Source organism: Monodelphis domestica, chromosome 4, assembly GCF_027887165.1.
Source record: "Monodelphis domestica isolate mMonDom1 chromosome 4, mMonDom1.pri, whole genome shotgun sequence".
NCBI classification, from domain to species: domain Eukaryota; kingdom Metazoa; phylum Chordata; class Mammalia; order Didelphimorphia; family Didelphidae; genus Monodelphis; species Monodelphis domestica.
The window spans coordinates 400871374-400882854 of NC_077230.1; the positions used below are offsets into that span (position 1 = coordinate 400871374).

Genomic DNA, 11481 nt, shown 5'->3' on the forward strand with positions numbered 1-11481 from the left:
CAGTGGATAGAGAGCCAGGCCTAGAAACAGGAGGTCCTGGGTTCAAATCTGGAATCAGACACTTCCCAGCTGTATGACCCTGAGCAAGTTACTTAACCTCCATTGCCTAGCCCTTACCACTCTTCTATCTTAGAATTGATGCTGACAAAAGGAAAGTTATGAAAACAAAACTCAGAAGAGTCTTAGGAGTGGTGGAACCTCCCTCCCTCCCAGTCCTACCCAATTTGCACAGGCATCATCAAGGGAAGTCACTCCTGTGGAATAAGGAGCCTGCCATCCAAGCCAACTTGCAGCTCGGAGGGCAGGCAAGCCAACCTAATTGAAGAAGCAAAGGACCTTGGGAAAAGAAAGAGGCAGCATATGTCAGATGAGTTAGGACACCACCATCATTCATCAGACCTGATGGAGACAGCCCAGAAATTCAGATTCTATTCCAGCTGTTCACCAAAGTGCTTGAATGGTGACAGAATGACTTTCTGTGACTGCCACTGCAAATTTATTCATTGTTGTCTCTGTCTGGACCAGGTTGGGCTGAATGGCCTCTATGGTCCCTCTCTAGAACCAGATCTGTGAGGACCCGGGTTAGCTGCTCTGCATCCCATTAGATCCGAAAGAAAAGGGGACCCTCTGGCACCTCCTGCCTCTACCCTGGCAACCCAGCAGCTCTTAAATATACAGTTCAGAACCAAGAAGGAAAAATCTTTATGCATCAACTAGCTAAGCACACAGACATCCCCCACACCACCTCCACCACCTTCATAGGCATTAACAAAAGATTTGGAATCAGAGGTTATGAGTTTGAATTCCAGTTCTGCTACTTACAATCTCGGTGACCCCAAACAAGTAAAATCTTCTCTGGGTCTCAGTTGTCTATTCTATAAAATGGACTAAATAGTCTATTTTATATTCTATGGTCTTAGCTGAGTGAGCAAGGGCAAGTTACTTCTTTGGTCCAGGCCTCAGTTTCCTCATTTGTAAAATGAGAATGTCTTTAAGGGTGACTCCCAGCTCTCACTCTGTGTTCCTAGGATCTCTGAACTCTTCCTGGATATTACTAGCTTCTGTTAAATGTAGGGTGTTTCTCTGTGAGAGAGAGCAGACAGGTCTGTGGCTTGTGTAATGCCTTTATTTTGCTGCTTTGTCAACACAGACTCCCTACCCCCACCCAGCCAGCATAATAAAAAAATAATAATCTGCCTAGAATCAAAGGCAGGGGAATTTAGAATAAAGATCAGGACTAGACCTGTGCTTCCAATGGTATAGAGAGCTCCCAGGTGAGGAAAAGCACTCTATCAAAGCATGTTGGCATCTTTCCTAAAAAGTATAGGAGCTGAGAGGGTCAGAGTATCAGAAGTGGTGCTCAAACTGCAGGTCTTCCTAACGTCCAGAGCAATTATCTAGCAACTATCTCATGCTCAGGGCAATTATTCTTATTCCTGTGGGCCTCACTGTTGTTGTTGTTGTTGTTTTTTTAACACCCTTTCCTTCCCTCTTGGAATTCATACTGTGTATTGGTTCTAAGGCAGAAGAGCAGGAAGGACCAGGCAATGGGGGTCAAGTGACTTGCCCAGGGTCACACAGCTGGGAAGTGTCTGAGATCAAATTTGAACCCAGGACCTCCCATCTCTGGGCCTGGCTCTCCATCCACTGAGCCACCCAGCTGCCCCCAAAACTCACAATTCTGAGGAAAACTTTAGTTCCACTGAAAGTTAACCTCTTTCCCCATCACCCTCCCATGACCAGAAGGGAGTAGAACTAGGAGCCCCGAGTAACAGGACCCTGAGCAGGAGAGAATAGACGTGTATTGAGTGAAACAACCCAAACAGTCTCTAAACACACGGTATGTCCAAAGAACCAGCACATAAAACAGATATTTCCTTTGGTTTGGCCAAGAATCCCCTAATGTGCCCCCAGGCTGAATGGAGGCTCCTAAATCAGCTGGCTGAGGTCTGTTTACAAAAAGCAGTAGGATGGGAAGCTGACCAGCCTGGGCTCTAGCTCTGGGCAGTGCTAGCACTCTCCCAGGTTCTAGGCTTCACAATCAGGTCCTCATCTTGCTTCAAAAGGAAGGAGAGGGGGAGCAAATGCAAACCCCAGAGAGCTGCAGCTTGGGCTGCCGGGATCTTAAAACATGAATTGCCTTTGTTGGGCCCTAACTTCAATTCGGATCCTCCAAAGTACACCCAATTCAAAAGCCAGAGCACCAACCAATGATGGCTCTCCTTTGGGCCAGTCACCCTTCTCCTCCCCGCTACATGGACCAGACTCCCCAGGCCCAGGGCAAAGTCCTGTCCACTCAGCTCACCAGCTACAAACCAAACCCTAAAGCCGGCTTGGTACCTTTTCTGTCTGTCGGTCTGTCTATCTGTTTGAAACCGAGAAAAACAAATCGCCCGAAGGTCTGAGCTAGAATTTGTTTTCAGAAGGGGGGGGGGGGGGAGGCCGGAATAAGCTTTAGGTCTGGAAGCGAGTAAGAAGTCCCCGGGAACTTCCCGGGAGCCCTCCAGAGACAGGATGGCTCCGGACACCTCCCTGGAAATCGGGCTCTTCTAGGAGGGCTGGGAAAAAGCTGGAATTCCAGTGGGGTGCACCACAGGGGGCTCTCTGGGGAGGGAAACCCTATGACGTCAGAAATCTAACTGGGCGGTGGGCGCGGAGGAGAGCTGGGGAGGGAATCCCGGGAGAGCTTCCGCAGTCAGCCGTCGGGCTTGCGAGCTCCACAGGTGCTGGACAGCTCCCGCTCCTCCCCAGTAGTGAGGCAGTCTGGCAGTTGGGGCCGCGGCTGGGGCTCGGTAGCCGCTTCCGGGATGTCCAGGACTCCTAGGCTGGCAGGGCCCGGGACTGTGTGAGAAGGCCCTGGAGTTCCCGGTCGGGCCCCCGACAGACGGGGCACAGCCTGGCTGTGGCTGGCCTGGCGCCCAGGGATCGCGCAGCAGATAGAGCGGAATCTGCGGCGGCGGTAGCGGGCAGCAGGACAGCTTCGGGAAGGCTGGGGGCAACGGCGCTGGAGACCGCCCCGTCGGGGGTGGCCCGGGCCGAGGGGCGCGGAGGCGGGGCCGGGGGCGCCGGCGCCGGCGGCGGTAGTCACCCTGGTCGAACATGTCCCGGAAAGCCGGGTCCAGGGCCCACAGGTTGCCTTTCCGCTCTGAGGAGGCGCCAGGGCAGCCGTCTCGGGGCACCTTCACGAAGCACTCGTTGAGACTGAGGTTGTGCCGGACGCTGTTCTGCCAGCCCTTCTGGTTGCGCTCATAGTAGGGGAAGCGAGCCACGATGTACCGGTAAATCCCGCTCAGGGGCAGCCGCTGCTCGGGGCTCTCCCGGATGGCCATGGCGATCAGCGCCACGTAGGAGTAGGGGGGCTTCTGCAGGGGGTCGGGCCTTGGCCCCCCAGCTAGCTGGCCTGAGCCTCGGCCGGGAGCCACCTCTGTAGGGGAAGCCTGCGGGGGCGCCGGCTGGGCAGTGAAGTCCTGCGTAGCCATCGCCCGCCTCCCACGCTGAGGGCTCTGGATCTCTGCGCCCCTGGACGGCCCCGAAGGCCCAGCCGCGCACTCTTCTAGCCTCACCGCGTTCCCCCTCCTCCTCTGCAGCTCTCTCTCCTAGACCCAAGTAGGCCCAGGCTGGTGTCAGGAGGGTCCGAGCCCCGAAAATGATCAGATGCCCGTCTTGCGCCTAGTTTGAGTCCAGCGCAGGCCAAAGGAGAGCGAGGACGCCTGCAGCCCAGCCTCGAAGGGAGACGCGGCAGGCTCCTCTTACCAAAGGGAAAGTAAGTGTACGTTAACGTGAAGCTCGGTAAACCAGACCCAAAGGTCTCGCGGCTTCGCCTAAGAAAGTTGGAGATGCGCTCCAGCCCCGGACTCCGCCTCCGGCCGGGACTTGTAATCGTTGCGCTCATTTAAGCAGATGCCTGGAATGGGAGCAGCGCAGATCCGCGCCCATCCTTCGCCCTTTAGATGCCCCACGTCCTATCTCCCTCCGTCCTCTCCCTTCTCCCGCCCTCCCGAGCCGGGGGACCGGCTCTCTCTCGGAACCTCCTCCGCAGCGGAGCGGCGTCTTCGACCAGAACCCCCTCCCCTCCGCTGGTGGGCTGGGAGAAGGGGCGGAGCTCCTGGCAGCTGGGAAGGAGATCCGAGCCCGAAATTCTTCCTGCCAGGAGCAACGCTCTTCCGCGCTCTTCAGGCTGCTTTTATGTTTAACGCTTAAGCCGAACATACACGTGGGTGTGGCGTGTTTTCCCCACCCAGCCCTTGTGTCTGGCAGAAGCAAAATGTAGACCAAGTGAGAGATCCCTCGTCATGGAGGGGGAAAACTGGGGGGTGGATATTCCCCAGTAAGAAAGCTGGCCAGCGGCCACCCTTGGAAGGAACACGGGCAGTTGTGCCCAAAGAACCGGGGATCAAGCCAGAAATACATCTCAGCGGCCATTTCTTTCAGCAAACTCCCCCCCTCTTTTTCTGACCTCTCCCCACTTCCCAACCCCACAGCACCCTTCCTCCCTTTCTTCTTGCAGCCACTTTACTGGACTGAAGGACTTGGAGCTGGGAAGTCTCAGAAATCATCTCATTCAAACTCCTTGTTTTACAGAGAAGGAAATCAAGACGCAGACAAGCGATGGGATTTGTCCAAAGTCACCGTAGTGTCTGAGCGGAGATTCGAACCCAGGCCACCGAGCTCCAAATTCCACCAGCTTTCCACCTGCACCTGCACGGTATTTTGTTCTCATCTCTAAGTACGGCTGATCAGTAGCTTGACTGGTCAAGAATTTGGTGCCAGGGGGCAGCTGGGTAGCTCAGTGGATTGAGAGGTCCTGGGTTCAAATATTGGCCTCAGACCCTTCCCAGCTGTGTGACCCCGGGCAGGTCACTTGACCCTCATTGCCTAGCCCTTACCACTCTTCTGCCTTCCAAGACAGAAGGTAAGGGTTAAAAAAAAAAAAAAGGAATTTGGTGCCAGTGGGATGCAGCCTTGGCTTTAGTTGGAGGTCTTTGTTCCAGTCCCACCTCTGCCTCAGAACTTCCCCTAACCTCTCTCCAGGACTGTTTCCTTATCCATAAAATGGGCCTTTAACACCCCCCTCACCCCCCCTTCTTGTCCTGCCTCCTGGACAAGGTTGCAACGAGGGAATCCATTGACAAACCTTTAAGTCTGATACAAATGTGAGCTGTGATTGTTACTATCATCTATAATTTGAGGAAGCAGGACTCCCTCCAGACCCTTTCTAGCTGGGGAGGGCCTTGGATCCCTGGACATTTTCTTTGTAAAGCATGGGTGGGGGAGTTCTGGTTTAGGGAAGAAGCACAAGTGGAGCCCTGGTCTCTCAGGGTCGGCTGCTAGTGTCAGCCCTGGTTTTAAATATATATATATATATATATAATACATAAAATATATTATGTATAAAACCGGTTGGTCCCCCCTCAGCAGCACTCAGCCAACCCCCCCCCCCCATAATCTCTCCTCTTGGCTCAATGCCACGTTTAAGGTCGGTCTTCTGAAGCACCAGCCCCTCTGGGCACAAGGCGGCCCCATGAAGTCTCCAGCCTTGTAATCTGCATTCCCACTTGGCATGGACACCTGCTGTTTTGTTCTACAAAGCATGCATGCTGGGGGATTTGGGGAGGGGGTGGCTGCCAGACCTGTGCTAACACTTACCAGGAGAGCTGTCTGCGGCTCATTGGAACCTAACCTGTGTATTCCTTTCCTATCGCCAATAAAACCTTACCAGTTCCTATCCAAAGTAAATCTTCCTCTTTCCCCACCAAATTTTAATTCTGTTGCTGAATTTCCTCAGCCTCAACATCGGACCTGGCTTAGTCCATGACTCCTTTATTTTTTGACCTATGTAAATGTATAAACACACATTTATATAAATAGAAATTATTTAAAAATTATTTAATTTATATTTACTTCTCTGCCTCATAATCATAAGTCTTCCTCCCAAGGTGATTAACAAGTGGCTCTCCAGTGAAAAAAATTAAAATGCTAGATACTTTTATCTATAAAATCTACATTACCAACGTTTTCTTCCTCACATTCCAAAGTCTAGACAATCAACAAAACAATGAATCAAGCCCTGATTTGTAGTGTGTGCCAATTTTGAAGGTGTCAATGCTCATGCCAAAAATTTAACAATCAGCTTTGCAAGCCAATAGGCTTCATGCCTCCATGTCTACAGCCTCTGAATGGAGATGTCATCCCTGGATCCTTTATTTGGGGAAGCACCCAAACTTACCATGTTCATTTTGAACTCCCGATTCCCTGGCCTCCTTTTTCATCTTGTCTCCTGCAGGTACTTTTCCCATCTTACCTTTTTCTTTTCTTTAAAAAATTTTTTTAAATAAAATTTTTTTATTAAAAAATATTTTCCCAAGGTTACATATTTGTTTTCTATCCCCCTTGCTGGACTTGACAAGCAAATCCACAAAAAAAATCCATGTATTACCATTCTTTTTCTTTTTAAAACCCTCATCTTCCATCTTAGAATCAATATTAAGTATTGTTTCCAAGACAGAAGAGAGGTAAAGGCTAGGCAATGGAGATTAAGTGACTTACCCAGGGTCACCCAGCTAGGAAGAGGCTGAGGCTAGATTTGAACCCAGGACCTCTCATCTCTAGCCCTGGCTCTCTATCCAGAGGCACCCATTGCCCCCCCCCCCCCATCTCATCCTTTTCAATGACTGTTGTGTTATCTTCTGCCATTAGATGGTGAGCCCCTTGAGGGCAGGGACTATCTCTTTGCTTCTATTTGGGTTCCCAATACTCAGCCCAGTGTCTACCATGTAGTAAGGATCTAAGACATTTTCCTTTATCTATCTCCCCACTGCAGGGTGCTTAGACGGGCTTTTCTTCTTTTAGAGGGTGCGTTAAACCCGTTGCTTCTAAGGTAAGTGTCATTTGATCAAAGGAGGCACTCTTGGTTGCTCTCAGCAAGGCAATGATCCAGGACAATTCTGAGGACTTCTGAGAAAGAAAGAACTGTGGGAGGAGAAAAGCAGATGAAAACACAGGATTTGTCACTCGTTTATTTGGGTATATGTTTGGGGGGTTTGGTTTTATAAGATTATTCCCTTACAAAAATGAACCATACAGAGATGGTTTGAGTGACGATACACATATAACCCAGTGGAATTGCTTGTCAGCTCTGGGAGAGGGGAGGAAGACAATATGAATCATAACTTTGGAAAACTTATGTGTCGAATTATTGGAATAAAATAAATTTAAAAAACTTTAAAAAAAAGACAGAAGGCAGGGGTTTTAAATAAAATTTTAAAAATTTAGAAGACAAATAAAGATAGGGTCACAGACTCAAAGCTTTAGAACTGGAAAGGATTTTAGAGGCTATTTAAAAAGAAATACCCTTGCTTTCTGTCGTAGAATTGATACAAGCATTGGTTCCGAGGCAGAAGAGTGGTCAGGGCTAGACAATGGGGGTTAAGTGACTTGCTCAGGGTTGCCCAGTTAGCAAGTGTTGGAGGCCAGATCTGAACCCAAGACCTCCTCATTCTAGGCCTAGCTCTCTCCACTGAGCCATGTAGGTGCTCCTGAGGCCATCTAGTCTAGACTAACCTTTTCATTTTATAGATGAGGAAACCAAGGACAAGAGACATGAAGTAACTTGTCTAGACTCACAGAGGCGAAATGAATAAGTGATTGAGCTAGGATGGGAGCCCGAGTCTTCCAGCTCTAAATTTGCACCATGTTGCCCAAGTGATCTGTGGTGCCACAGAAGCAGCCCTGGAGTATCGGAGTCAAAAGACCCAAGCTCAAATCCAGTTTTGGACATTAGGTGGAACCACTGGTAATGTGACCAAGTTGAGATTTGAATTCAGGCCGGAGATGTGGCATCCAAGTCTTGGATTCTCCTGTGACGCCCTGGGAGCACAGGAGAGGGACCCATTGGTCTTGGGATCCCGGGACTCATTTCTTCTTTCAGGTATCTGTCCCAGGCTCTCTGTCCAGGGTTCTGGGGGCCGTATGGAGTAGGGAGAGTAGAATTTGCTGAGCTTTAAAACACGTTATGAGCCTGGACCAGTTATTGCCCGTTTACTCTGCCCCTAGCCCTGGCTCCGATGAATTTACAGACCCGCGTCATTCCTAGGGCCTTCCTCCCCACTTACCTTGTATCTGGGCCATAGGCATTCTGGGAAAGGATGGCTACATATACCCACATATACAATATGTATTTATGTCTACACAGAATGACTATGAACTATATAGAAGCAGAACATTGACAGACTATTTAATAGATTTCATAGAAATATATATCCACATGTTTATAAAGTATAAGATACACAATAAAAGAACAAGATAACAAAATGCCAATGTGTGATATAAAATACGTGGGGGGAGAGGAAGAGTTCAGAATGGGCTTGGTGGGCGCGTCCCTTTTTCCTACAGCGAGGGAGTTTGGGGAGAGGAAGAACAAGTCCGGAGGGCTCAGAGATCCTGCCTTGGACATCTGCGCGCTCAGTGACCTTATTCAGTCAGCCTCCCTGAACCTTGGTTTGCTCTTGGGTGAAATGGAGTGGACAATACTCGCCCCATGTTTCTCTCAAGAGCTTTGTAAATATGAAACGTCCACACGGATGCCGGTTATTTTTGTGATTCAAGTCAGAGGAAGAGGGGCAGCCTCCGGAGCCCACAGAACATGACTTGAACTTCTGCAATGGCTCCCCTTATTGTTGGGGATGTCACCAGCTGGGGGTCAGTTTATATTGTGGGAGTCTAGTGAGCTTTTGCTTCAGTTTGGATGACCAGGAGATTCACGTGTCCCAGAATCCCTTGGTGAAGCTTATGGGACTTTTCTCAGAATATCTTAAGCAGACAAAATAAACTACATAAAATCGCGAAGGAAGTTAATGACATTGAAGTAGTTATAAAAATCTATTTTATAAAATAGTTCACAGACTAAGGGTTGAGAATCCCTGCTCTAAAGGGACCCCTGGAAGAAGAAACAATGATGGTAGGGAGGTAACAGCTGGATCAACCTCAATAAAGTGCTGCCCATTGGGGGCTTCCTTCCTGGCCATCACTCCCTCTTCTCTCTCCCCATCTATGTCAGTCACCCTCCTGTGGCTCTCTCTTTTCCTACCCTTCCAGTGAACCCTCTGGAGTCTGGGTTCTACTGTTAATAAATGCCCTGAAGCCTATGCCTTCCCCATTCTCCGGTTTTTGTATGTATTTTTTTACTTACCATTTACATGTTGTTTGGATGGTAAGCATTTGGAGGGCAGGGACTTTCTTTGTCCTCTTTTGGGGCACTTAGCACAGAGCCTGGCACAGAGTAGGTACCTAATAAATATTTTTCCAGTGAATGAATGGTACTCAATGAATCCTTGATTAAAACATGCTCCCTGAAATACGTAACTAAATAAATAATCGATAATTGGAAGGGGGAGAGAGCCTGATGGCTGAAAGGAGGCACCAGAGCCTTCACGGGGTCTTTAGGAATGCTAGGAATTCTTAGAGAAGCACAAGGAGCAGCCTGTGCAAAACCATGGAGGCTGGCGATGGAGCGCCATGTTCAGGGAGGGTTAGTACGCCATTTTGGTTGGTACACGAAGGGCATAAGACTGGAAAAGAGGGTGGCCGCCAGATGATGGAGGTCTTTGAATGCCAGGCTCATGGGTTTGTGTTTTATCGTAGGGGTTTGGAAGACTTTTGGGTAAGGGAGTAACACGATCAGGGCTGTGCCTTAGGAGGACAACTTTGGCAGCTCTGTGGAAGGTGGATTAAGACTCAGGAGCCTACAGGAGGAAGGTGGTGGGGACGATGCAGCCTGGTGCTTGGCAGGGTGTCACCGAGAGGAAGAAGAGAAGAAAGTAAAAAATGGAGGGCAGAACATTGTTCATTGTTTTCAGTGATTTTGGTCGTATCCTACTCTGTGATCCCATTTGGGGTTTTCTTGGCAGAGATCCTGGAGTGGCTTACTGTTTCCTTCTCCGGCCCATTTGACAGAGGAGGAAACTGAGGCCAACAGGGTGAAGTGATTTGCCCATGGTCATACAGCTATTAGAAGTGTCTGAGGCTGGGTTCAAACTCATGTCTTCTGGACTCCAAGTCTGATGCTCTAGGTGGCACCATGCCACCTAGTTGCCTCCAGCAACTATTCTTCACAGAATCTTTTAAATTATGTTCACTTAGTTAATAGAAATCTATTTTCTCTCTCTCCTACCCTGTGTAGTGAAGCAAAAGAAATCCTCTCATTGCCCACGTCCAAAAGAGAATGTCCATGCCCTCTCTGTCAGGAAGTGGGTCCTGCTCGGGCATCATGGCAATGGTGGACTTCATTTGAATTCTAGGGTCTCTCAGCTTGCCCTGGTTCCTGTAGATGTTCTGGTTCTGCTTCCTTCGTTTTCCAGCTGACTGCACAACCCCAGATCTGTCACTAAACTCCCACTGTCCCAAAATTGTCACTAGCCACTCCCCAAATAAAGCCATGGATTATTATTATTTTTTGAAATGCCAGTTTGATGCCAGGGCAAAGTGTACAAAGTAAAATCTCCAAAATTGTGAAGAAAAACTACCAGATAATTGAGGGGTGTTCCCAGAGGGCACAGGATTAGGAAAATGTTTTGTAATCTTCCACTCTACCCTGAAACCATTATCTGTGCAGGTATCCCTTTTGCAATGTCTTGGATGAGTCCACTTTCTGACTCATTTATTTAAAACCCTCACCTTCCACCTTAGAATCCATATTGTATATTGGGTCTAAGGCAGAAGAGCAGTAAGGGCTAGGAGATGGGGGTTAAGTGACTTGTCCAGGGTCATACAGTTAGGAAATGTCTGAGGCCACATTTGAACACAGGACCTCCCATTTGGGCCACCTCCATCCACTTTCCATGTGAAGATCTACCTTGAGGCAGTTTGTTCCATACTCAAGTAATTCCAATTAAGGAAAAACTCCCTGTATTGAACCTAAATCTGCCTCTGTAGCTTCCTTGCCCATTAGGCCCTCAAGTGGTGCAAATCAATACCTTCCTTCGCTGGACAGTCCTTCAAACATCCTTCAGTCACTCAACTCTTCTCTTCTCCAGGCATGATTTCCAGTTAGTCAAAATCAATCCTCATGCGTCATGCACTCTATCCAGACCATTCCCCATCCTGGCTGCCCTTTCCAAAATGTCACCCACAAGACTCAGGAGGGAAGAACTACGAGAACCAGAGGACCAACAGGCCTAGAGAGGAGTCACGGAAGAGGAAACAGAGTTAGAGGCCGTAAACTACAACGATGGCTCTGTTGTGAGAGGAGACAATGAGAAGTGCTGGCTGACGGGCCTGGGGCCATGGTTCTGAGTCCTCGAGAGCTGGGTGCAGGTTCTGCAGGGGAAGGTCTGGTCTTGGCCCCTCCACCAAATGGAGGTCACAGGAAGAAGTCACTGAGAGAAATGGGTCCTAGGGGCCTTCCCGGGGTGAGCAGGCCACAGGGTGGTGGGGTGTACCAGGATGAGGAGGTCCTAGAAGCCGAGACAGCTGCAGAAGCCTGAT

At 49.3% G+C, this 11481-nt stretch overlaps 1 protein-coding gene across 1 annotated transcript; it reads right to left on the reverse strand.

Moving 5' to 3' along the window:
- Positions 1-2466: 2466 nt before the first annotated feature.
- Positions 2467-3975, reverse strand: LOC103094702 (forkhead box protein L2-like). The gene has a single exon (XM_007491615.2). The coding sequence runs from the start codon at positions 3477-3479 to the stop codon at positions 2628-2630; it is 852 nt and encodes a 283-aa protein (XP_007491677.2). The 5' UTR covers positions 3480-3975; the 3' UTR covers positions 2467-2627.
- Positions 3976-11481: the final 7506 nt, after the last annotated feature.